This window comes from Emiliania huxleyi (assembly GCF_000372725.1).
Source record: "Emiliania huxleyi CCMP1516 unplaced genomic scaffold EMIHUscaffold_228, whole genome shotgun sequence".
Lineage (NCBI taxonomy): Eukaryota > Haptophyta > Isochrysidales > Noelaerhabdaceae > Emiliania > Emiliania huxleyi.
Window position 1 is genome coordinate 85,871 of NW_005200351.1, and position 22,774 is coordinate 108,644.

Below are 22,774 nucleotides of genomic sequence, written 5' to 3' on the forward strand. Positions count from 1 at the left end.
CACTGCTCCGAGTAGTCAGAGCGGCGTCGCGTTTAGTGATACGCCGCTCACGCCATTTAGAGCGGTGTCAGCTTAAAGCAATCGCTGCTCTTACTAGCTAGAGCGGTGTTCACTCAGCAAAGTCCCGCTCTGAAGAGGAGGAGCGAAGGAGAGCGCGACTGAGGGAGGCGAAAGCAGCCTCTCCGCGGAAATTGACCGCTCCCGCTATGTTGAGCGGTGTTGCACTGACTTGACTCCGCTCGAACGTGTTTGGTCGGTGTTTTTCTGAGCAAGAGTCCGCTCTGAAGGTTGCAGAGCGGAGTCTTGTTAGGCAAACACTGCTCTGTGTTGTGTAGAGTGGGGTTTGAGCTTGACGAATGCTGCTCTAGTACCTGCGAGCGGGGTTACTGAGATATAACGCCTCTCTGAGAGCCGAGAGCGGCGTTGCGCGTTTTACTTTTGGCCCTCAGCCCTCAGTGGGATTGCGATTTAACATGCGATGCGGATAGCGATGAGGGACATTCTAGGCGATGTGCGCAAGAATCTGCCGCCGGGCGCGGGAGAGGCCCCGAAAATACTTGTGCCTAAAAGAGGCCAGAAGAAGTGCTCGTGGGCGCAGCAAGGAGAGGTGTGGGGACACAGGTAATCAATGCTCGAGGGGTTATCGATTTCGATCTGGATAACACTGCTACGTCATCACATACGACGGACGTCTGCTGAAGCAGGCTCGCGGTATCCCGATGGGGAGTGCGCACCCCCGCCGCTGGCGATAGGGACTCTTGCGTGGATGGAGCACGAGTGGATGCAAACACTCGACGATGATGCGAAAGCGCGCGGTTTCCGTATGAAGCGCTACATGGACGATGTGATCACGGTGACTGCGACGGACGATAGCGCATGGGATGTTGATCGTTTCCGGGATGATTTCCGTCGTTCGGAGTGCTACTGGGCCCCGTTGAAGCTGGAAGCCGCCGAGAGCACCCATTTTTTGGAAACGACTCTTGAGCTCGACCCAAGCGGAAGTTTGTTTCCGGACGAGACTCAAGAACGTTAATGAGGGCTGTGGCGAGTCGAGTTCGTGGCCGGTTCTGCTTGACTGAGTCGTCTCAGGTCCGAGAGACCATGCTGAGCCAACCTGAGACGTAATTGTGAGACAGTGGCGATTGGGGAGACTCAACTCAGGCTGTGTCTGAGGTGCGGCCTGGCGGGTCTCGGTGAGTGTAGACGAACCCCAAGCATAATCGCGCTCTCTGGCTCAAACGGCGCGTAGCCGCCGGTTGCTCTATCGCGCTCTCAGACGCAAACGGCGGGCGTAGCCGGGAGCGGCCGCACACTGCTCGGTACCCCCCCTGCACAACTAAGCTCATGGCCGACCCCCCCCCCAGCAGCAGCGCTCTGCTGCTGGGGGGGTCGGGACCCCCCCCCCAGCAGCAGCGCTCTGCTGCTGGGGGGATCGGGACCCCCCCCCCCCAGCAGGAGCGCTCTGCCTGTGGGGGGTGCTGGCATCTCTGTACAGACAGCAGCTGTAAAGTAGCATGCGTTCCAGTGGCGAGAATTTATGGTCGGCACCAAAATCAGTGGTCTCACCGGCGGGCCCTCCTACTGCCAACCGGGAGGTGCGGGGCACGCCAGCCTCTCTTCTACGCCTCTCGTGCCTCGCGGCGCCTCTGCTTCAAGGGGGGAAGATACGGCTCTCGCAGCCCATCATACGCCGTGGCACAGCGGGGAGCACAGCGGGCTGTACAAGATATTGTTCCCATCTTCGCATGCTCGTCGTTGGTGATATCCGCGCGAGGTCATACGCCACAGGCCAGCAATCACTCGATGATGAGACTACACTGATGTATAGGCGCGTCGGGACCCCCCCCCCCCCCTACAAGATAGACTCACATGGTCACAAGTGTTTGTAAAAAACGCCAGCACTCGACACGACGAAGGTGTATTGGGCTCGAAGGCGCGGTGAACACAACCGCCTCGAGCGTACCGCTCAAACACGAGCCGAGGGTGGAGGGGGGGGCGGCGGCGAAGAGGCGGGAGAGCTGGTCCAGTGCGCTCTGCTGCTGGGGGGGTCCGGACCCCCCCCCCCAGCAGCAGCGCTCTGCTGCTGGGGGGGTCAGACCCCCCCCCCTAGCAGCAGGGATGAGCTTAGTTGTGCAGGGGGGGTACCGAGCAGTGTGCGGCCGCTCCGGTTGCGCTCGCGGGCATGAATCGTCGGGCTCGGGGAGAAGGCGCCGGGCGTGCGCGAGCTATGAGACGGCAGCGGACTCAACGGCAGTTAGCAGGGCGGTTCGGGTTAGTGCCCAGCACTACGCTCTCGCCCTCTGTTCGTCGCGGCTACGCCCTCGGCTTGATGAATACTTTGCACCGAGGTGAGGCGTGTCGGACGATCCCAACTAATCGCGCTCATATCGCGCTCCCTGGCCCAAACGGCGCGTAGCCGGTTGCTCTCGTGGGCAGGGCGGTTTGGGCTAGTGCCCAGCACTACGCTCTCGCCCTCTGTTCGTCGCGTTCTTCACGCCGCCGCCCACGCCACCGCCCACGCGCCGGCGGTCGCGGCGCCGTCATCCACGCCGCCGCCCGCGCCGTTGCCCCTGCCGCCGCCCCCGCCGCCGCCCCCGCCGCCGCCCCCGCCACTGCCGCCCTCGCCGCCCTCGCCCACCCCATTGCGCCACGCTGCTTCCCTCGCCACGTCGTTGCCCACGCCGCCGCCCCCTCAGCCCTTACAGCCGTCGCCGGGCGTTACCCACGCCGCCGCCCCACTCACCAGGTTGGCTCATGGCATGGTAAGATGGTATCTGACAACGGCAGCGGCTTGTGGCGTCTCACACCCGTTCTGCGCCCCGTGTCGCGTGTCTCATCACGCCGTGGCTCAGCACAGTCTCAGAAGCAAGTGAGACGAGTCGCGCTCCTTGGCGCAGCAACTATGCCGTTGTGAGACCGAGTGAGACGAGGATTGCCGCTTGTTCACCGTGAGACGAGTGTGAGACGCTCTGAGAGGAAATGACGAGACGTAGTAGAGACGACAGTGTGTCACACAGCAGGGGTGAACATTTGTCTCACTGGTGTCTCAAACACGTCTCTGAAGGTGACTGTGCCGTGTGTGTGACATCCTTGAGACAAAGTGAGACTGTTGCTGTGACCAGGCTGAGACAACGCAGAGATCGGTGAGAGTCCGTGAGACATGACTGAGACGCATTTGTGGCACAGCGTTGAGACAGGGACGAAGCACCGCGCGCGACGTACTCTACGTAAGGATCCTTGCGACACGTCACGAAAAGGTCACTAGCTGCGCGTCCAGCGCGGATAAAAAAACAAGCTGGCATGTGTGAACAAGCAAGAGAGCGCCCCAGGGGCGCGGGGCAGCCGCGCGCGGTCCAGCACAGTGTACGCAACTCAAACGCTCTGCCGGCATGACTCAAAAGGCATGGGCCAAGTGACGCGAGGCCCGACGCCACGAGGCCCTCCCGTTGCGCAACCACTAGTACAGAGCGCCGGCGCCTGGCGGAGCAGCTGCTGTCCATACCCAGCGCAGCCTCTCACGAGCGCTTGGCTCGCTTCGCGGGCGCCTTGGAGGGGCCCGCGGCGCTGCCGGCAGCCTTTGTCGTCCTCCGCTTGGGAGCCGGGGCCTCCTGCTCCTCCTCCTCCCCAGCCTGCTCCTCCTCGCCCTCGCTCTCACTCTCTTCGTCCGATTCGCCCTCGACTTGCTCCTTTGCGTGCGCCACCTGCAGCGGAGGGATGGCGGTGATCCGCGGGGCAAGCGGGCGGCGAAGCGGCGAGCGGCGCGCCAGCCGCGTGATCAACGCCTCCTTGCTCCCCTCTTCGCCGAGGCCGAAGAGCTTGCAGGCGCGGCGCAGCTCCGACTCGGGAAGCTCCGACAGGTCGACCTCGTCCTCCTCGTCGCTCTCGCCGTCCTCGTCCTCGCTCCCCGACTCCTCGCCCTCCTCGCTCTCCTCGCCCTCGTCCTCCTCGCCCTCCTCCTCGCCCTCCTCCTCTTCGGCGTCCGGCCTCCCGTCGTCCACCCACTTGTTGTACTCGACGACCGTCAGGTCGAGAGGGGTGCCAGCGCTGTCGTCGTCCGTGCGGAGGAGCACGATGTCGCCCTTGATGCCCGGCTCAAACGAGTCGGCTGGGAGCGCGTGCTTGTTGACCGACCCCTTTGCGCCGCGGCGGGAGACCGCCTGCGCGCTGAGGAAGCGAAGAGCGCCGACGACGGTGGGCGTGCCGCCGAGGAGCTCGCCTACCTTGCGGTGGTCAATCTTGGCCTCGTCGCAGCTGCCGTCGGCGCGCAGCACGACGACAGCGACGGCCTGCGTCGGAGCCGACATCACGGCACTGATCTGTGCGAGGGCGTCCGGATCCGCCATCGCAAGCAGAGCCTCCGGGAAGGAGAACGCGGAGGCGAGAGACCTCCCGGTGGGTTGTTCCCGCGCGCGTCGTTGGGGGTTTCGTGTTACTTTTTTTGAGAGCGCCTTCGAAGTAAATAAACACAGCGCATGGTCACTTGCTGTAGCCACATGATACGCACACGCCCGTACCGCACCGCTCCCCGCACCCGCGCGCCCCCCCGCCTCGCCTGGGTTGCAAAGGAAGAAAGAAAGAAAACAAACAACCCTGGGTTGCAAAAAAACAGACAACATGCTTTTACTTTTTTGAGCCCCTCTGCTAGCGTCGGCGGCTTGTTGGTGCCCGGGCGTTTGGATGGGTTCCCACCTATCGGTGGACCGGCAGCCGATGGGCATCGGCGAGCTCCTCGCCTACGCGCCGACCGGCCCTGCGCCGTCGCCCAGTCCCTACCGCAGCAACATCAAGGTCTGGCGCTGCCACGCGCCCACGGGCGCGAGCGCGGATGAGGTTCCCTGCTCTGCAGTCGGCCCGTCAGAGCTGGGGCGGTTCGATCCGACGGAGAGCTACATCGTCCTCCACCTCTACCGCCGCCGCGACGCCGCCGCGTCTCCCGCCAAGCCGACCGCGACGACGCCGGCGGGCGCCAACGCCAACGCCGGCGGCGGCGCGGGCAGCAGCTCTGGCGGCGGCGGCGAAGACGCGAGCGTCTCGCTGGCCGAGCTGGCCGAGACGTCGCACCGCGCCCTGACGCCCCGCGGCCTCGGCGCCGCCTTTTCGGGCTACGACGACTGCGGCCCCTACCCGTTTGAGTCGGACGGCGGCGAGGCGCTCGGCCATGACATCTACCTATGGAACGGGACGCGGGCGGTCGCGCTGACTAAGGCGGTCGCGCTGACAAAGTGCTTCGAGCTCGAGCGCTTCCTCCTCTCCGACGCCTCGGGCCGCACGCGCCACCTGCACGCCGGCGCTGGCACGGGGCTCGTGCCGCTCTGCTGCGCGGTCGCGGGCGGGGGCGGGTACAAGGATGGCGCGGCCGTCGCGGCGGCCACCACCAGGGGGGGGGGGGGGCACAACCCCCTGCTGGCGCCCCTGCGGGGGCACCGGGAGGAGGGGCCTTGCCCCCGCCCCCGCCCCTGGACCCGGCCTGCCGCCCCCTACCTCCCCCGCCGCCCTCCCCCCTTTACCCCGCACCACCGCCGGCGCCAGGGGGCCCTCGGCTGCTCCGAGCTCGGGTGGAGCCTGCTGCCTTCCCTCGCCGGGGCGGACGGCAGTTGCCCCCCCCCCCCCCCCGCCCCTCCTCCCCCTCTCCCCTCCTCCCACCCACACCTCCCCTCTCTCCCTCACGCTGAGCTCTGCCCTCAGGCGACCCCCCCGTCGGCGGGGACTGCGCTGCCGCGGGTGCGCCTGCTGCAGCGAGCTCGAGCAGCGGGACAGCGGGGAAGGGCGCGGCGGCGGGCGGCGGCGGGCGACCGCCCATCCCCAAGATTGGACTCGGCGGTGTGGCAAAGGCCAAAGTGGCGCACCCGCCGACGGCCAGACCGCCGGCGGCCGCCGTGCCGCCGCCGAGCGCGCGCGGCGCCGGCATGCGCGTTCCCAAGATCGGCGCGTCGATCGGCGTGCGCGGCCGCGGCACTTGCAGCCCCACCCGGCCCCAAACCCCCGGCTCTGTCCCGCGTCTAGGCTTTGGGCGCCGCCCCGGCGCCGCCGCCCCCGCCGCCGCGCCGCCAAAGCCGCCGGGGGTGGGCGGCATCGGCGGCGCTAGGCCGATGCTGCCCAGGGTGGAGGTGGGTCGAGCGGAGCAGAAGCGGGCCGAGGGCGAGATCGAGGAGGACGAGCACGAGCACCGCGTCGCCAAGCTGCGCCGCTTCGACGTCGTTTGCTCGCAGATCGAGGAGCGCCTCTTCCTCGGCTCAAACACGGTGCGTGCAGGGGGTGCGTGCAGGGCCGCAGCGCTGTAGCGGCAGCGCAGTCAGCGGCAGCGCAGCAAGCGGCAGCGCAGCAAGCGGCAGCAGCAGTCGCGGCGGCGGCGGCAGCAGCGTAGCGGCGGCGGCAGCAGCGTAGCGGCAGCGAGAGTAGGATAGAGGCAGCAGCACTAGAGTGGAGGGTAGAGGGGAGGGCCCACCACCTTCTGATAGTGGGAGTAGTTCTACAAGCACCAGTGGGAGCCATCACAGTGGACCCGGTGGAGGTGGCGATGATGGTCCAACTGACCCTAGTGACGATGGCCCCTGGGCGCGCCACGCTCGCACGATCGCGCGATCGCGCGCCCGTAGGTTGCCTCGGACCTGCGGCTGCTGCTCTCGAACGGCGTGACCCACGTCCTCAACACGGCCGGCGTCGCGTGCCCTGACTACCACCCGGGCGCGCTCACGTACAAGACGTTGCACCTGTACGACTCGCCGCGCGAGGACATCTCGACGCTCCTCTACGAGGCGATCGAGTACATCGACGCCTCGATCGAGGCCGGCGGCCGCGTCTTTGTGCACTGCCACCAGGTCTGTGGCGACGCCTCTCCCTGAGAACGCACACACCGCCTCGTGTGCCATGCCCCCGTGTGTGTCCCGCGAGTGCGTGTGCCCCGTCGTCCGTGCTAGGACGTGTGTCCCACTGACTGACTGGCTGGCTGCCACTAGGGCGTCTCGCGCTCCTCGTCCATGGTGATCGCCTACCTCATGTGGCGGCACCGCCTCCCCTTCAACGACGCGTTTGCACGCTGCAAGGCCGGCCGCGGCGTCACCTCGCCAAACTCGGGCTTCATCGCCGCGCTGCTCGGCCTGCAGGAGAAGCTCACCGACGGCGCGCCGCCCGCCGCCGGCCGGCTCTACCGCACCGCACCCCTAGAAGCGGAATATACGTGGTCGTGGACTCCAGCCAGCGCTCGAGAGGGCACGTACCCCGCCGTCTTCCGTGGTACTCGTTGTATTCGTAGCCCGTGCATTCACGCGGTGCTCTGAACACTCTGCGCAACACCGCATTCCCGCCCTGAGGTTGGCGTCTGCACGACCGCAGGCATGGCCCCCTTCTACACGGCGCCCCGCGCCCGGCTGGTGGAGGGTTCGGCCGTCTCGCACGAGGAGCTCGACCCGCGCACCGCGTTTGTGCTGCACACGCGCGAGGCGCTCTACCTGTGGGTGGGCGCGCACGCGCACCCCGACTATGAGGTGCAGTCATGCGCGCACACGCACCGCACGCATCACGCACGCACGCACGCGCGCGCGCGCGCCCGAGCCAGCTTGGCCGCGGTTGCAGAGGCCGGTCGCTCGCGGGCGTGACGCCCTCACCCCGCTGCGCGCTGCGCAGGCGGCCGCCCGGGAGTGGACCCGTTTGCTGCAGCGCTTCGAGCACGCGTCGGCCGAGGCAGATCGCCCGAGATAGCGCGAGATCGCCCCGAGACAGCGGCGCGGCCCGAGATCGCCCGAGATCGCGCGGGGCGGCGAGGAGGATGGGTCGGAGCGGAGGGGGCGAGAGGCGACGGGTGAGGTAGATCGGTCAGCCTCGGGGCGCATGAGGAGGCGCCATTCTGCAGGTAGGAGGGGAGGGGGGCTGGGGCTCCCCGCACGCCACCCGCCCGCGCTCCCTCGACCTGCCAGGTGTCGCTCGAGCGGCAGGGCGACGAGTCAGCCGCCTTTTGGGCGGCGATCGGCGGAGAGGGGCCCGTGCCGGCCAAGCTGGCAAAGTACGACGAGCAGTACGGCGTCGGCAAGTCGCCCGTGCTGCAGGCCCCCGCCATCGAGGTGCGGCGCTGCCCGCGCGCGGCCCACCTACTCTCAGGCACACCCTCGGCGGACCTCGGGCGCCCCACGCTCGCGCGCCTCCGGCCTGGCCCCGGCGCGTCGACTCTCCTCCCGCCCCTTGCTCGAAGGTGCGGCTCCCGAGCGGCGCGCCGCTGCACGTGCCGCTGCGCCAGCCGAGCGGCAACCAGCTGCTCAGCGTCCGCGCCGCCCCGGACACGCACGCGCCGCTGCCGACACACCGAGAGGGCCCCAGCCCGCTGGCGACGGCGCGGGACCGCGGCGAGGCGCCTGCCAGCGCCGCGGCTAGCAGCGACGCGGGCGAGGGCGGCGGCGGCGGCGGCGGCGGCGGCGGCGGCGAGGGGCCGGCGGCGGAGCTCTTTGCCTACCGCCCCGGGGCTGCTTGGGAGCCGTACGCAATGTACGATACGGACGATCTGGAGGTGAGCGGCATCTATGTGCTACTGACCGCAGAGGGCGCGTATGTGTGGGTTGGCGCCGAGGCCGACCAGGAGGCGGCGTGCAGGGCCGAGGCGCTCGGCCGCGAGTGCCTCGGAGCCGTCGCCTCGACCAGCCGCCTTGCGTCGGCCGCCAGCACGGTGACCGTGGTGCCACAGCAAGAGGAGGACGCGCACCCGCGCTTCTTTGCGCCCGAGCATTGGCCGAATGGGTGAGAGGGCGCGGCGCCCCCGCCCCCCCTCCCCCCCTTCGTCCAAAGGGAGAGGGAAGATTGGGCGGGGGCTGCCACGGCCGCGCACACGGGAGTTGTCCAAGGAGCATAGTGCGGGGGCGGGAGCGCTTGAGATGTCCACTCTAGTACTCGGCGCGCGGCATGTCTGTGGGGGTAGGAGTCGGGGCTGTACGTTCTTCTAAGTGTGGGCCTCGGCGAGTTACACACACACAACCTTACACACGCACGCTCGCGCGCAGGCCGCAGCACATCCACCCCGGAATCGACCCTATCCAGTGCTCAAGTGCTCAAGTACGTAGAGCCGTACTGTTAGCTTACAGTACTGGGAGGTGGGAGCGAAAAGAGAGAGGGGGTTGTCGGTGCTCTAGGCCCCTAAGGGCCCTACGCGCGGCGTGAGAGCTCGGAAGCGAGCTTTGCACGGCGATCGAGGATGGCGCGGTTCACCCCCTTCACCGAAGCGATGGAGATGCGTTCCGCGTGGTGTGACACAAATGAGAGGCGGGAGTGGGGAGGGTACGCGGTGCGGTCAACGCCCGAGCGTTGAGCCTTGCGCGCAAGGCGGTCGATCTTTGCAACTGCTGGCGGCGAGAAGCCGCCGCCGAATGTCTCGTGGAGAAGCAGGATGAACTTGTTTCGTTTGGTGAAGATCCCATCATGGTAGTGGCCACGCTGCGACTTGACGTAGCCTTGGCCGGTGGTGTGGTCGAACGCCCGTTGACCACGGAACCCGCGTTGCTTGCAGCCCATGTTTGCAAGGCGGGCGCGCTCTTCGGTGTTGCCGAAGGCGAACTTGTCTCCAACGGAGCCGGGGTTGCCTCCGGTGTCGGCGCGGCCGACCCCAACGGGCAAGCCACCCCGGAGGGGGGTCCAAAGTTTGACCTCGCTGATCTCGTCTTTGCCCCCGGGTTGGGGCGGCGCTCTTGTGGGCCGGCTGCGCAGATTCGATCTCCGCATCACTTACTTTTATTACATCGAAACGGCTACGGCAAGGCTGCGGGGGGGGGGCGGTTCGCTTTGCGGCTCGGGGGTTCGGTATTGCGGCGCCCTATGGAGGCGGGCGTCGGCACCACCATCAGAGTCATACAGCCGAACCACCCTCGCTGCGGCGAGACCGGCCGCATCGTAGTTGACGATAGACTCACCGGCGGCGTGTTGGTCAAGTTCGACAAGGACGGTGCGCCCGGGGCCTTCTCGCTTGTGCACCTCGAGGTTGTACCCGGAGCAGCTACCCCTCATGATAGCCCTCGTTGAACTGTTTGGTGAGTTCTGTTTTTTCGGCATCTCCCATAACGGGCCGGGAGACGGAGACGGCGTGGACACAATCATACCAGGCGCGAAGTACGCCGTCGTGTGGGCGCCGCCGGGCGGCGTTGTTGAGGAACCAGTCGCCATGGTAGTCCTTTGCACCACCGACTGTGTCCCCAAGTTCGAGTGCCCGCGTGACAGTCGAGCGGCACTGCGAGAGGTGAAGGCCGTTTCGGCGCTGAAGCTCGCCGATGAATATGTCGTCTGGAATGCATGTGGCGTTGCTGCCGTCGAGTTTTGTGTCGAGCCACCGCCCCGCGTAAGGCTGCGCAGTTGAGACGTAGCGGATGGACTCGCGTAGACGTATTTTGGTGTCGCCGGGCTGCCAGTTGGCTGCCGTGTAGTCGTCGAGGGCGCGCCACTCCTTCTGCAGATCGAACCAGTTCCAGATAGTCTCGATGGCAGCAAGCGCCCGCGCGTACGGGCTTCCTGATTTGCAAGTGCCATCGATGACTGACTCCGGTGTTGGAAGAGACTCAGAAGTGGGGAGGCTGAAGCCCTTGGGGTAGAACTCAGAGATTTTGCCGCCGCGCAAGGTGTAGTAGATGTTGTCGTCGCGCGCGGCTCGGATGGAGGCCACCTCGTCTCGCCTCGAGAGCGCGGCTCTGTACAAGTTGACGGCGGCGTCTCGTGCACCGTACCCGCCGGAGCGCTCGGCTTCGGCGAGGTCCGGGCTGCAGGCCACAAGCTTTGACCAGCATTTGAGGAGGGAGATGTAGTAGGCCTCGGCGGGGCCGCGCACGCCCGTGCGGCCCCCACCCGTGTCGTTGGGCACGCCGACTGATGTGACGCCCGTGTCGACCCCGGAGCCTCCCGTGATGGTAGGGAGCATGGCCTGCCTCCAGCCCAGGTCTTTGTATTTGGCAGGAGTATCCTCTGCCTCCGTGAGTAGTTCCCACGATTTGCGGATCCGGTTGCTCCCGTCGATGGCCGGGCCCTCGCTGATCTCTGGTGGCGTGACGGAGCAAATGTACTTCGTCTTTGGGCAGGCCTGACGGGTGATGAGGTTGTACTTGAGGTGTCCAACGTTCTGAATGCCCTCGGTGCATTCGAGCGTGTCGATGAAGTCGAGCGGACGGAGGTTTTTGGCGAGTCGTTTGCCAATCGCCTCCGAGGCAGCCTCTGTGTCGCCGAGGTAGGTTCCGACGATTTTGAAGCAAGCCTCGCGTCCGGTGAGGTTCCCGTCCTCGTCTCGGTGGTGCGGCGAGCCGACCATGAAGGGGGGTACGCAGTCGAGGTCGCCGCTCGGAGAGTAGATGATGCACTTCTCCTCGTTGTCGAGGTTGCCAGCGACATCTTTTTGCACCTCGAGTGTCCCGCCCTCTCCGCAGTAAGACTTGACGGCCTCTGCCACGGTGTCGTTTTGAACCATGTCGTCGATGAACGAAACGAAGCGCGTAGTCGGGTTCTTCTTTTGCTGTGCCTTTTGTGGTGCTAGTTCGTGCCAGTCTGCTGTGAGAGGTAGGTAGGTGAGAGGTAGGTAGGTATTACCGCAGAATTCTTTTGCAGTCTGCGCCCTTGTCGTGCCAGTGTGCTGTGAGAGAGGCTTCCCTCTTAAGAATTCTTTTGCACAATGTTGTCGATCTCGTGTTTGACTCCGGTGGTGCACATCCCTGAGAAGGCGCGCCCTTGGGCGCCGCCGCAGCACGACCGGATGTAGCCGTCGGCGTCCTCGCCGGGCGGCTCCAGGCTGAGCGGGTCCCACGGTGCGTCGGCGTCGCTCGGTCCGGCTGCCCGAGGGTCCTGGAGCGGTCCGTCCGCGCTGCACAGACGGAGGAAGCTGCGTCGACCAAACACCAACCGCATCGCCGGGATGAGTGCCGGATTGCGCTTACGCGCCCACTCAAAACAGACAGTCCTGCCGCACCCGCTCGGGTCTGGGTTGCCGTCTGCGTCCAGGGGCTGTGCCGTGAGGTTGAAGAAGTTACGCTTGTCCGACTTGATTGACGGTGGTTCACCACTGAATGAGCACCACTGAATAGGCGCCGCGCTCGGCGGAGTTCTCGCCGCCGGCCTCGAGCCGTCCCTCTGCGCAAGGGGCGGGCGGCTCCGGCTCGCGGCTAGCTGCGCTGAGGCGGGCCTCGCAGAGTGGATCGGCCGCGCCCCGCTCGCAGCGCCGCTCCGCTCGGCGGCGCTGGTGCTGCTGGCGGCGGGAGGGGACGCCATCGCCCGCCTCCCCGCCCCGGCGGCCGCCACTGCCCCCAGCGAGGATGGGGACGAGCCTGGCAGGCACGCGCCTAGCCACCAGCAGGCACGCGCACCCGCGCTGCCACGGCTGGCAGAGTGCGCCGCCGCGTCGGTCGCCACGCACGTGGGCGCGTGGGTCGGCGCCGCCGCAGGAGCGTCGCTGGCCTCGTCGGTGCTCGCGTCCCTCTGGCTCTCGAACGTGTTTGCCGTCGCCGGCGCGCACGTCGGCGCGCGCGCTGCGACGCGGAGGCGCTCTCACGCGCGGCGCATCGCGGCGGGCTACGCCGGCTTGGTTGCGGGCGCGCTGGTGTCGCAGAAGCTGTTGGGCCGGTTTGGGTGGCAGGTCACCGCGGCCCGGGGCCCATAGCGTTGGGTGTTTTGTGTTTAGCGTGACGCGTGCTCATGTATCCAGCGTCTCTAGACGATTACAAAGGATAGGACGTCACGCACATTTTGACAGGGACGTCGGAAATCGGACACATCCACTGGGACGAGTCAATTCATTCACTAGAATGACTAGAAAGAGGGCACCCATGGGGGGTGATCGCAATATACTATCAGACCACACATACACAAGACACAAAGGGACCACAAAGATCAAAGTGAGCGCTCGAGTGGGGGCCCCGGCCGGGCGACTGTGGCGTGTGGGACGCGCGAGCGACTGTGTGTGCGCGCGGAGTGTGTGCTGTGCTCTGGAGGATCTTCCGCTCAGACGGTCTGCGTCGCTGACGCTTCCCGCCCAACGTCGTCGCCATTCGACGGCTCCGTCATTGAAGAGGAGCCGCGGATCGATAGAGCGAGGGCGGTGACTCGGCGCACGCGCGACTGGGCCGTCTGCTCGGTCGCGCCGAGCGCCTTTGCGAGCAGGGCGAGCGACACCTGCCGGTGTGGGCCCGAGTGGCAGCCGACGGCGAGGTCGTGGTACAGCCCGTCGGCGATCAGGTCGCGCGGCGTCACCTCGAAAAAGTGGCCAAAGATGCAGCCGTTGCGGACGGCGTCGTTCTCGTGCGCCATCACGATCGGCAGCTTGGCACGGCGCGCGGCGCGCACCTGCTCTGCGAGCGCCTCGGCGCCATCGCCGGCCCACGTCGCCGTGTTTAGGTAGAGCAGCATGTGGGTCGCCTCGTCGCCGTCACCGCCGCTGTCGCTCGAGCGACAGCAGAGGTTTTGGCAGTGCTGCAATTGTAGAAGCTGGTATTTTCCACGAGGAGTTCTCCTTGCTCCCGTGGCCGGTCAAAGGCAAACATGAGGGCGCCCCCCTGTCTTCTTGCAAAACAATGAGAAAAGGATGAGTCTGAAAGAAAGATGGAGGTGTTGGAGATGGAGGTGTTGTAAGGATCAGCGCCAGTTGCACTGATACAACCGCCCAATTGGCCTGGCGCGTAGCCATTGGTGAGGTGCATCCGCCGAAGCGAAAGACTGCAGTTCACACCGAGAACAATAATCTGCGAACGACCCTCCCCGTCAAGCGTCGCGCCCCCCTGGCTACTTCGGATCGTCATATGGACATTGGCGTTGCAAATCAAAGGCGACCCGTCCATGCGAATCTGCATTCCGGAAGGAATAAAGATGGAGGCGTCACGGCCATGCTCCACAGCAGCGTCCCAAAAGGCTCGAAGCTGCTCTTTGTTCATAACCACATCTTCACCACCTGGCAGAAGTGGGGGTAGAGGTGGCAGCTGCGGTGGAAGCGGGACGAGAGGCGGTGGTATTGTCAAAGGCGGCAGCAGAGGTAGAGGAGGTGGAGCGATTGAACACGAAGCGCAGCAAAGTGAAAATCCGATTGCGTTGATGCAAAACCCATCTGCAACCACATCTGCGCAAGTGAAGATGTGATCCAGAAAGTAGCCCAATGCTGTTTCCCGTATAATCGAATCTGGCTGGTCCACGCACTCTAATGGTGCTGATGGTGATGGGGGAATGCTCTCCTCCGACTCGCACTTGCCGCAGCTCGCCGGGCAGAGCAGCGAGACGAGCGTGCCCACCGGCGCAGCGCCGGGGTTGACGGTGTTCAGGTCCGTGTCGCAGCCAAGGGTCACGCCGGTAGCGCAGCCGCCGAAGGCGGTGAGGACGCCGTCCGGATCATCCTGGCAGAGCACTGCCGGTGGCGACGGCGACGGCGACGCGCACTTGCCGCAGCTCGCCGGGCAGAGCAGCGAGACGAGCGTGCCCACCGGCGCAGCGCCGGGGTTGACGGTGTTCAGGTCCGTGTCGCAGCCAAGGGTCACGCCGGTAGCGCAGCCGCCGAAGGCGGTGAGGACGCCGTCCGGATCATCCTGGCAGAGCACTGCCGGTGGCGACGGCGACGGCGACGCGCACTTGCCGCAGCTCGCCGGGCAGAGCAGCGAGACGAGCGTGCCCACCGGCGCAGCGCCGGGGTTGACGGTGTTCAGGTCCGTGTCGCAGCCAAGGGTCACGCCGGTAGCGCAGCCGCCGAAGGCGGTGAGGACGCCGTCCGGATCATCCTGGCACGACGTGTGGTTGTGCGGGAGCTCGGTGCCATTTTGCGCGGCCACTTTGCCAACGAGCAGCGCGGCGGCGCCCACGCGGACGAGGGCGGCCGGCTTCACGCGCGTGCGCCCAAGCAACACGGGGGCCCAGGCGCCGAGGCCAATATCAACCAGCTTCCGCAACGCCATCCCGAGCTTTCCAGCGTCGGCGGACCGCAACTTCGGCGGCGTGTCATTCACAGGCAGGACGGTTTTGCGCCCCCGAGCGATGATCCCCGTCCTGTTGCCGTAGACGGAACCGACAAAGTTGACCAAGGGCTCGCCCTCGCGCTCCGTGCTGTTGCGCGAGGCCGGGACGGTCACCAAGTCGGACTCGCTCTACACGCAAACACACAGGCATCCGTCAGCGGATTACAAGGCTCGCACACAGAAAGAACCAGACGGGCGCTCACCGGCTGCTTCTCGTAAACGTCCTCGATGATGGACGCTGGCGGCTCGCCAATCAGGTGCAACGGCTCGCCCACCACCTCGTCGATCGCTTCCATCAGTGCTCCCCACGAGCTCCCGTCCTCGTGCCCGCCCTGAACAGCGCGCGGGCTGTTGGTCACGAGCTGGCGCGGCGCGGATACTTTTGTAGCACGCACCGGGTGGTTGGTGGGCGCGCTGTCCGACGACACGATGGCTGCAAACGAGCAGGTGGCGTTGCCGCCAACCTCGCAGAAGCCGTTGGGCGATGCCGGCGTGAACGGCTTTGCGACGGTTGCGGGAGGCGATGTCGGCCACGGCCAGTCGTACCGCTGCGAGGAGAGAAGCGCGGAGGTGGCAGAGTACGAGGAGAGCGCAAACGCGGCTCCGAGGCAGAGCAGCGCGAGGATGCCAAAGAGGCGGAGCAAGTAGGACGGGCAGAACTTGGGCCACGAGAACCGGCCGGCGGCAGAGCCCTCCGTGGTGATCGTGGTCGTCTCGACGTCGACCGTCGCGCCCTGAACAGGAGGGCGGGAGACTGGCGGTCTGAGCGGCGAGCGGGGGAGGAGGCCGCGTATATGCAGGCGGCGAGCACCGAGTCTGTGGTCGACGGCGTGGAGCCGCGGGGCACCTTGCCGGTGCCGCCGAGGATGCCCTCGTTGCCGTCCATTCCGAGCAGGGCCCCGAACCGGTTGTTGCCGCCGACCGGGGCGATGCTCTTGGTGCGGACGATCGGGGCGGACGCGCCCTTGCGCCCCTTCTTGCGGCGCGGGTTCGACGGGGTGGTCCTGTCGGGGATGCCCTGCGCACGCGCAAGCGGTGGGTGCGTCAATAGTTGAGGCTATGCGATGCACCGCAGCGTGCGAGGCGCTCACCGCCGTGGCGGGCTTCTTCCCTGGAACCTCCTTGGCCGAGACAGTCCAGTCGGCGTCGCCCTACGCAATGAAAGCGGGGTGGGTCAAGGGGTGGGTCGGTAGACGCACGATCACAATCCTAGCGTGCGCACGCGTACCTTGGCTCCGGGGAGCGAAGGCGACACCGACGCGGAGATGACGAGCGTGATGCGGCCGTCGTCAGCGGGCACGATTCCGACCTTCGCGGAGGACGTCATCGGCGAAAACTCGCCCTCGACGTTGCCGCCGCCCGCGTCAATGCCGTCCTTGAGCGGGCCGGGCTCGCCCTCGGACGGGACGTTGCCGGTGCCGGTGCTGGCGGTGCCGGTGCCGCCGGTGCCGGTGTCGATGCCATCCTTGAGCGAGACGGGCTCGGAGGGGATGCCGACGGCGTTGCCTCCGCCGGGGTCGATGACGGTCGTGTTGTCCGCCAGAGACGCCTGTCAGCCACAGAACGCGAGAGGCTAGTCTTGCAGGGAAGGCGCAGCGTTGCGTGCGTTGCAGCGGTGCGCGTGTGCATACCCCCTCCCTCAGCCACCGCAAATTAACGCGCACCTGCTTGTCAGCAAGCGGCGGCGGAGGAGAGAGCTTGAGCACGAGCTTGTCACCGGCGGCCGGCACGAGCGCGAGTTTGAGCAGTGTCGGTGCCATGACCTCGGTCTCCTTCGCGCGCCTCGAGCGCTTCTGGCCGTCGACCTTGTCGGAGCCGGTCTTGGTGGCCGAGGAGCCGCTCCACGACAGCGCCACGACAGAGAAGCCCAGGCACCCCATGAGGGCACCCATGAGGAGGGGCCAGGGAGAGCTGCTAGCCATGTCCGTGTTGTCGGCCTGCGGAAAGGCAGGCGAGTGCGACAGGCCGTCAGGCAGGGAAAGGCGCGAGATGTGAAAGAAGCGAGTGGCTTGGCAGGGCGCACAAGGGCATGCCGTGTGGCAGGCAGGGCGAGCGGGGTGACGGATTGGCGGTGCGCGATGCTGCGGCGCGGCTCGCCTGGTCCGCACGCTCCAGCTCGCCCTGCTCGACCTCGCCCGTGGAGGAGTCGGCGCAGATGAAGGAGGCGCAGCGTGGCCGCGAGCCGGCAAGGTCACTTGAGATGGAGAAGAGATCGGTCGACTCGGCCGTCTTCGAGTCGGCGATCTGAGTGGCGCGGACCTCCGCGGGCCGCGCTAGCTCCTCCAGCGCCGGTGGCGTGCTGAAGGGCAAGTTCCCCAGGAGGCTGGAGCAGCGCAGCCAGTCGTCGCTGCGCTGCTCCGCCACATCGGTCTTTGGCGGAACCGGCAGAGGCATGGGCACCGCTTCAGTCTCGGACCACAAGGCCGGGATGGGCAGCGACGCCTGCATTGCGAGAGGCGGCTCAGCAGGTGTTCAGGCAGGCAGGGCAGACCGGGTGGGCAGGGCCAGAGGGGTGACGGTTTGGCAGCCGATGCGGTGGCGTGGGACTGTGGGTCGCCGAGTGCCTGATCCGCCCGCTCGAGCTCTCCCTGCTCGACCTCGAGCAGCGAGGAGCTGGCGCGGTCAAAGGAGGCGCAGGCGCGCCGCCAGTCGGCGTAGCCGCTTGACAAGAGATCGGACTCGATCGAGTTCGAGTCGGAGACCCGGGTGGAGCGGAGCTCTGCAGGCCACGCAATCTCCTTCAGCGCTACTTCGAGACGCGCATCGACGGCCCGGTCGCTCTGGAGGAAGAGGAGGTGCCGAGGCGCTCCCGCTCGCCCGCCGTCCGCCGGCTTGGTCGTTGGCGGGCCGAGCGGAGCGAGGCCGATGGGCGCCGCAAAAGCCGCAAGAGGGGTGGACGCCGCAAACTTGGGGTCCTCGGTCTTGACAGACTCCTTGGTTGGGACTCGAGAAGCGTTCGCCAATCCGTCGATGACCACGTCGATCTCGATGACCACGTCGACGTCAGCGCCGGGACTGGAGGTGCTGCCCATGGCGAGGCCGGGTGGGGAGGAGCCACTCCCACCGCCGGTGCCGACTCGCCCCTTGCTCGCGTGGATCTGTGCGGCGAGGCCATGCTCTTCGCCGTTGACTTCAGCCCCGCCGACGGCGAGGTTCGCCTCGACAGCGGCCGTTGAAGGGGCGGTCGCAGCGCCAATGAGCTCGGACGCGCTCGAGGGGTGCACAAAGGTCTGCACCGTCCGCCCCTTCCGTCCGATGATCGCGCCGTGCGTGCTGGCGCTCTGGAGCGAGCGCTGGGTGCGGCGCGCTGTCGAGAGCGCCGCCTCCGTCGCCTGCCGGCTGCTGGCGTCGCCGCCGCCAGAGCCGCCGCCGCCGCCGCCGCCGCCGCTGGAGCCGCCAACGCCACCGCCGCAACTGCCGCCGCCGCAGCAGCGGCTGAGCCACTGGCTGAGGTCGAACCGGCCGTGATCCGTGTCGCCCGCGATGGGGCCGCTGGTGGTCGCGGCCGCCGCCGCACCGCACTCGTGGGCGAAGGGCAGCACGGCCGCCGTCAGGACGGCGCCCTCCGCCGCGTTCATCTGCGACAGGTCCGCGCAAGCCATGCGCTCAGAGCGCAGCGGGCCCTGCTGCGTCACCGTCACTAAGGTGCTGATCTTGTCGACGATGGCGCGCACGAAGCCGCGCGCGCCGGTCTGGAGCAGCTTCTCGCCCTGCGTAGGCCGAAGCTGCTGCTGCCCGGTGGCCCACGACGTGCCCAGCGCCTCGCCGACGTCGGCGCGGCAGGGGAGGATGGGCTCTGAAAGCCGCATCTGGCAAGTCGCGGCCACGCCAGAGGGAAGCGCCTTGGGAGATGTGAGCCGACTCGTGTTGCTGTCCTGCACGGCGGACGCCGCACCGGCCGTCGCCGCCCGCGTGTCAATGGGGTGTGCCGTGGCGCTCGCGCGGACAGTCGCGGTCACGCCCGACGAAGTCGACGACGAAGGGTCGATGACCACGTCGACGTCAGCGCCGGGACTGGAGGTGCTGCCCATGGCGAGGCCGGGTGGGGAGGAGCCACTCCCACCGCCGGTGCCGACTCGCCCCTTGCTCGCGTGGATCTGTGCGGCGAGGCCATGCTCTTCGCCGTTGACTTCAGCCCCGCCGACGGCGAGGTTCGCCTCGACAGCGGCCGTTGAAGGGGCGGTCGCAGCGCCAATGAGCTCGGACGCGCTCGAGGGGTGCACAAAGGTCTGCACCGTCCGCCCCTTCCGTCCGATGATCGCGCCGTGCGTGCCGGCGCTCTGGAGCGAGCGCTGAGTGCGGCGCGCTGTCAAGAGCGCCGCCTCCGTCGCCTGCCGGCTGCTTGCGTCGCCGCCGCCACAGCCGCCGCCGCAACTGCCGCCGCCGCACGTCTCGACCAGCCTCTGGGCCTGCCCAGCAGCGTCGGGACACGACTCGGGCACGATGCTGTTGACGGGTAGGAGACCGGACATGGCGCCACGCCCTCGAGTGTACCTCGCGGCTGAGGCCTCGTAGGTCACACCGCACAGGCCGACCATTGCGACAAAGGACAAGAAGTAGAAGAAGATCGGAGTGCGGCAAACACAGGCGGTAGCGGTGCTGCCGCCGCCAGTCGGTGCCATGACCTCGGTCTCCTTCGCGCGCCTCGAGCGCTTCTGGCCGTCGACCTTGTCGGAGCCGGTCTTGGTGGCCGAGGAGCCGCTCCACGACAGCGCCACGACAGAGAAGCCCAGGCACCCCATGAGGGCACCCATGAGGAGGGGCCAGGGAGAGCTGCTGGCCATGTCCGTGTTGACCTGCGGAAAGGCAGGCGAGTGCGACAGACCGTCAGGCAGGGAAAGGCGCGAGATGTGAAAGAAGCGAGTGGCTTGGCAGGGCGCACAAGGGCATGCCGTGTGGCAGGCAGGGCGAGCGGGGTGACGGATTGGCGGTGCGCGATGCTGCGGCGCGGCTCGCCTGGTCCGCACGCTCCAGCTCGCCCTGCTCGACCTCGCCCGTGGAGGAGTCGGCGCAGATGAAGGAGGCGCAGCGTGGCCGCGAGCCGGCAAGGTCACTTGAGATGGAGAAGAGATCGGTCGACTCGGCCGTCTTCGAGTCGGCGATCTGAGTGGCGCGGACCTCCGCGGGCCGCGCTAGCTCCTCCAGCGCCGGTGGCGTGCTGAAGGGCAAGTTCCCCAGGAGGCTGGAGCAGCGCAGCGAATGCTCCTCCGCCACATCGGTCTTTGGCGGAACCGGCAGAGGCATGGGCACCGCTTCAGTCTCGGACCACTGGGCAGGGATGGGCAGCGACGCCTGCATTGCCAGAGGCAGCTCAGCAGGTGTTCAGGCAGGCAGGGCAGACAGGCCAAGACAGGGCAGACAGGACGGGTGGGCAGGGCCAGAGGGGTGGCGGTTTGGCAGCCGATGCAGTGGCGTGGGGCTGCGGGTCGCCGAGTGCCTGATCCGCCCGCTCGAGCTCTCCCTGCTCGACCTCGAGCAGCGAGGAGTCGGCGCGGTCAAAGGAGGCGCTGACGTGCTGCCAGTCGGCGTAGCCGCATGACAAGAGATCGGACTCGATCGAGTTCGAGTCGGAGACCCGGGTGGAGCGGAGCTCTGCAGGCCACGCAATCTCCCCCAGCGCTACTTCGAGACGCGCATCGACGGCCCGGTCGCTCTGGAGGAAGAGGACGTGCCGGGGCGCTCCCGCTCGCCCGCCGTCCGCTGGCTTGGTCGTTGACGGGCCGAGCGGGGCAGTAAGGCCGATGGGCGCCTCAAGAGCCGTGAGAGGGGTGGACGCCACATCTTGGGGGTCATCGGTCTTGACAGACTCCTTGGTTGGGACTCGAGAAGCGTTCGCGACTCCGTCGTTCGCGCGCCACCCGCCGCCGGCGTGCATGCATGATCCGGGAGGAAGAGGGGATCCGACGCGGACTGCTGGGCTTGAGACGCTCTGGCGCGCGGTCGCCGCGGCGAGGATGCTCGTGAAGGTGCAGAACATGAACTGCGGCGGCATGGAGGTGCGGACCAACGGACTGACTGGGGGGGACGTGAGATGATAGCCGATGAAGGGGGACAATTTCCGGCGCGATAATTTCTTTTTTATCGAACAAGTGTTTCCTGGGAGAACGCGCTCGGATTAACACGACGCATTCCCAGGTCGCAGGGTGTGCCACGAAGTGACTGTGTGGCACACGAGATGGGTTCCATTCTTCGAATACCCATAGTTGACAGGGAAGTTGACTGGTTGCCGTGCAGCTGCGTCGGCTCGGTAGGCGGCGTCGAGGGCGTCTCTGGCCGCTGTGATGTCGCTGTCGGTGCCGCCTCCGGCCCGGACGCGGTCGACGGTGGTTTTGAGGGTATGCTCGGCGTCGGTGAGGGCGGCGGCGGCGTTGGCGATGGCCACATCTCGGGCGTGACGATCCTCGGGCAGCGGCGAGGTGAGGTACTGCTCCATCCAGGGGCACTCTTGCATGTGTATGCAGCGCTCAGCCGAACGCGGCATGATGCTGCACATGCCGAGGGGGCGGAGGGAGCCGTCTTCCTTGACGAGGCACAAGGCTTTGAGGTCGGCGTCGAGCTGCTGCAACCGAGGGTGTTCGACGCCCCACGAGAATGCGGTGAAGTAGTTAAGGAGGCACTTGGAGCCACGTTCGCTGTCGGTGATGATGCGCACAAAGTCGTAGTCGACGTGGTTAGGGCCTCCAGCTCTGGTGACGTTGCAGCTGCGAACGAACCTGGCAAAGATCTCTGGCTTGATCTTGTACTTGCCCGCCTCATATCCGGGTTCGTCGCGCATCGCATGTTCGGGTGGTGCCTTGGCCTGCGGAGTTTTGTTGATGAATTCGTCGACGACCTTTCGGCTCCGGCCGTCTGCAGGTTTGAGCGAGTTGAAGCAGTTCCATGCCTTCTTCCACTCGCGTCGGTTCGCCCAGTAGAAAGCGGACCTGGTCTGTTCCTCCAGCGTCTGCGTCCGGTTGGAGTCGGAGACGGGCCGGTCTCCCTCTTGTTCGGGCCGTGCGGGGGGAGCGGAGGCGGAGAGGACGAGCTCGCGAAACAAAGCCATGAAACCGTCGGGGGACGAAGCACAGGCGGCGGCCCGTTGCACCATCTGGTCGTACGTGTACTTCTGCGTGCCGACGGGACGGCAGGTGATGAGCACGGCGGACACGACGGCGTAGCAGGCTCCGCGTGCACCATCGAGGGTGCCCGGCTTCCGCGGCGTGCTGGCAAACGCCTCCATGCCAAAGAGGATTGGTGCCCGGCACAGGTCTCGGTACTCCTCACTCGCAGGGAACTCCTGGTGATGCAGTTGCAATCGTTTGAAGGCCTCGAGCGAGATGCCGTCGGTGAAGCAAAGGTTAAAGTCGGCGGCCGGAGTCGTGTTGAGTTTGAGAGGGTCGATGGCGGCCGAGGGGTTGCCGCACGCGTTGTGTAGCGCGGCGACCGCTGCTCTCTGTATGTGGGCGGCGCCGGGGACGTCGTCGAGGTGGCGGGCCTGCTGGATCCGGCTGGCGGCGGTGTTGGTGCCGACGGCGTGGGTGACGTACGAGCCGGGGGACCGGGGAGGGGCGTGCTCACGGACCCAAGCGGCGGCGGCGTTGCAGTCGGCGGTCGGGGTGTGTCCGGCGCCCGCGCGTTGTAGGTGTTGAGGCTGGTTCTTGTTGCTGACGTAATGATTGAAGAGGTTGCTCCGTTGGTTGCCTCCCGTGACGATGACGCACGCAAGTATGTGAGAGAGAGAGAGAGAGAGTACGTACGTGAGAGATAGTCTCCTGTCACGCCAAGTTTGCGCGTCGGGCGTTCTGGAAGAATGCAGCGCGATACATATATGGCCTCTGCCGTCAGTTCCTCCGCCTCGG

General features: G+C 66.8%; 4 protein-coding genes across 4 annotated transcripts; 2 read left to right on the top strand and 2 right to left on the bottom strand.

Annotated features, from left to right (window-relative positions):
• Positions 1–3,515: 3,515 nt before the first annotated feature.
• On the bottom strand, positions 3,516–4,343 carry EMIHUDRAFT_114703 (hypothetical protein; the record flags this gene model as incomplete). The annotated part of the gene is made up of 1 exon (XM_005779717.1): positions 3,516–4,343. One exon carries the CDS (start codon positions 4,341–4,343, stop codon positions 3,516–3,518), a length of 828 nt encoding a protein of 275 aa, XP_005779774.1.
• A 1,746-nt stretch (positions 4,344–6,089) lies between these two features.
• EMIHUDRAFT_73385 (hypothetical protein) lies at positions 6,090–7,277 on the top strand (the record flags this gene model as incomplete). Its single annotated transcript, XM_005779718.1, has 3 exons — positions 6,090–6,242; positions 6,597–6,818; positions 6,957–7,277. 3 exons carry the CDS (start codon positions 6,090–6,092, stop codon positions 7,275–7,277), a joined length of 696 nt encoding a protein of 231 aa, XP_005779775.1.
• Positions 7,278–9,792: 2,515 nt separating this feature from the next.
• Positions 9,793–12,604, top strand: EMIHUDRAFT_235940 (hypothetical protein; the record flags this gene model as incomplete). The annotated part of the gene is made up of 3 exons (XM_005779719.1): positions 9,793–9,919; positions 12,033–12,187; positions 12,302–12,604. 3 exons carry the CDS (start codon positions 9,793–9,795, stop codon positions 12,602–12,604), a joined length of 585 nt encoding a protein of 194 aa, XP_005779776.1.
• A 341-nt stretch (positions 12,605–12,945) lies between these two features.
• Positions 12,946–22,155, bottom strand: EMIHUDRAFT_114705 (hypothetical protein; the record flags this gene model as incomplete). The annotated part of the gene is made up of 13 exons (XM_005779720.1): positions 12,946–13,453; positions 14,131–15,065; positions 15,140–15,268; positions 15,332–15,670; positions 15,784–15,954; positions 16,028–16,087; positions 16,165–16,485; positions 16,601–16,873; positions 17,067–17,378; positions 17,534–19,732; positions 19,926–20,228; positions 20,407–20,947; positions 21,134–22,155. 13 exons carry the CDS (start codon positions 22,153–22,155, stop codon positions 12,946–12,948), a joined length of 7,113 nt encoding a protein of 2,370 aa, XP_005779777.1.
• Between the last annotated feature and the right edge of the window lie 619 nt (positions 22,156–22,774).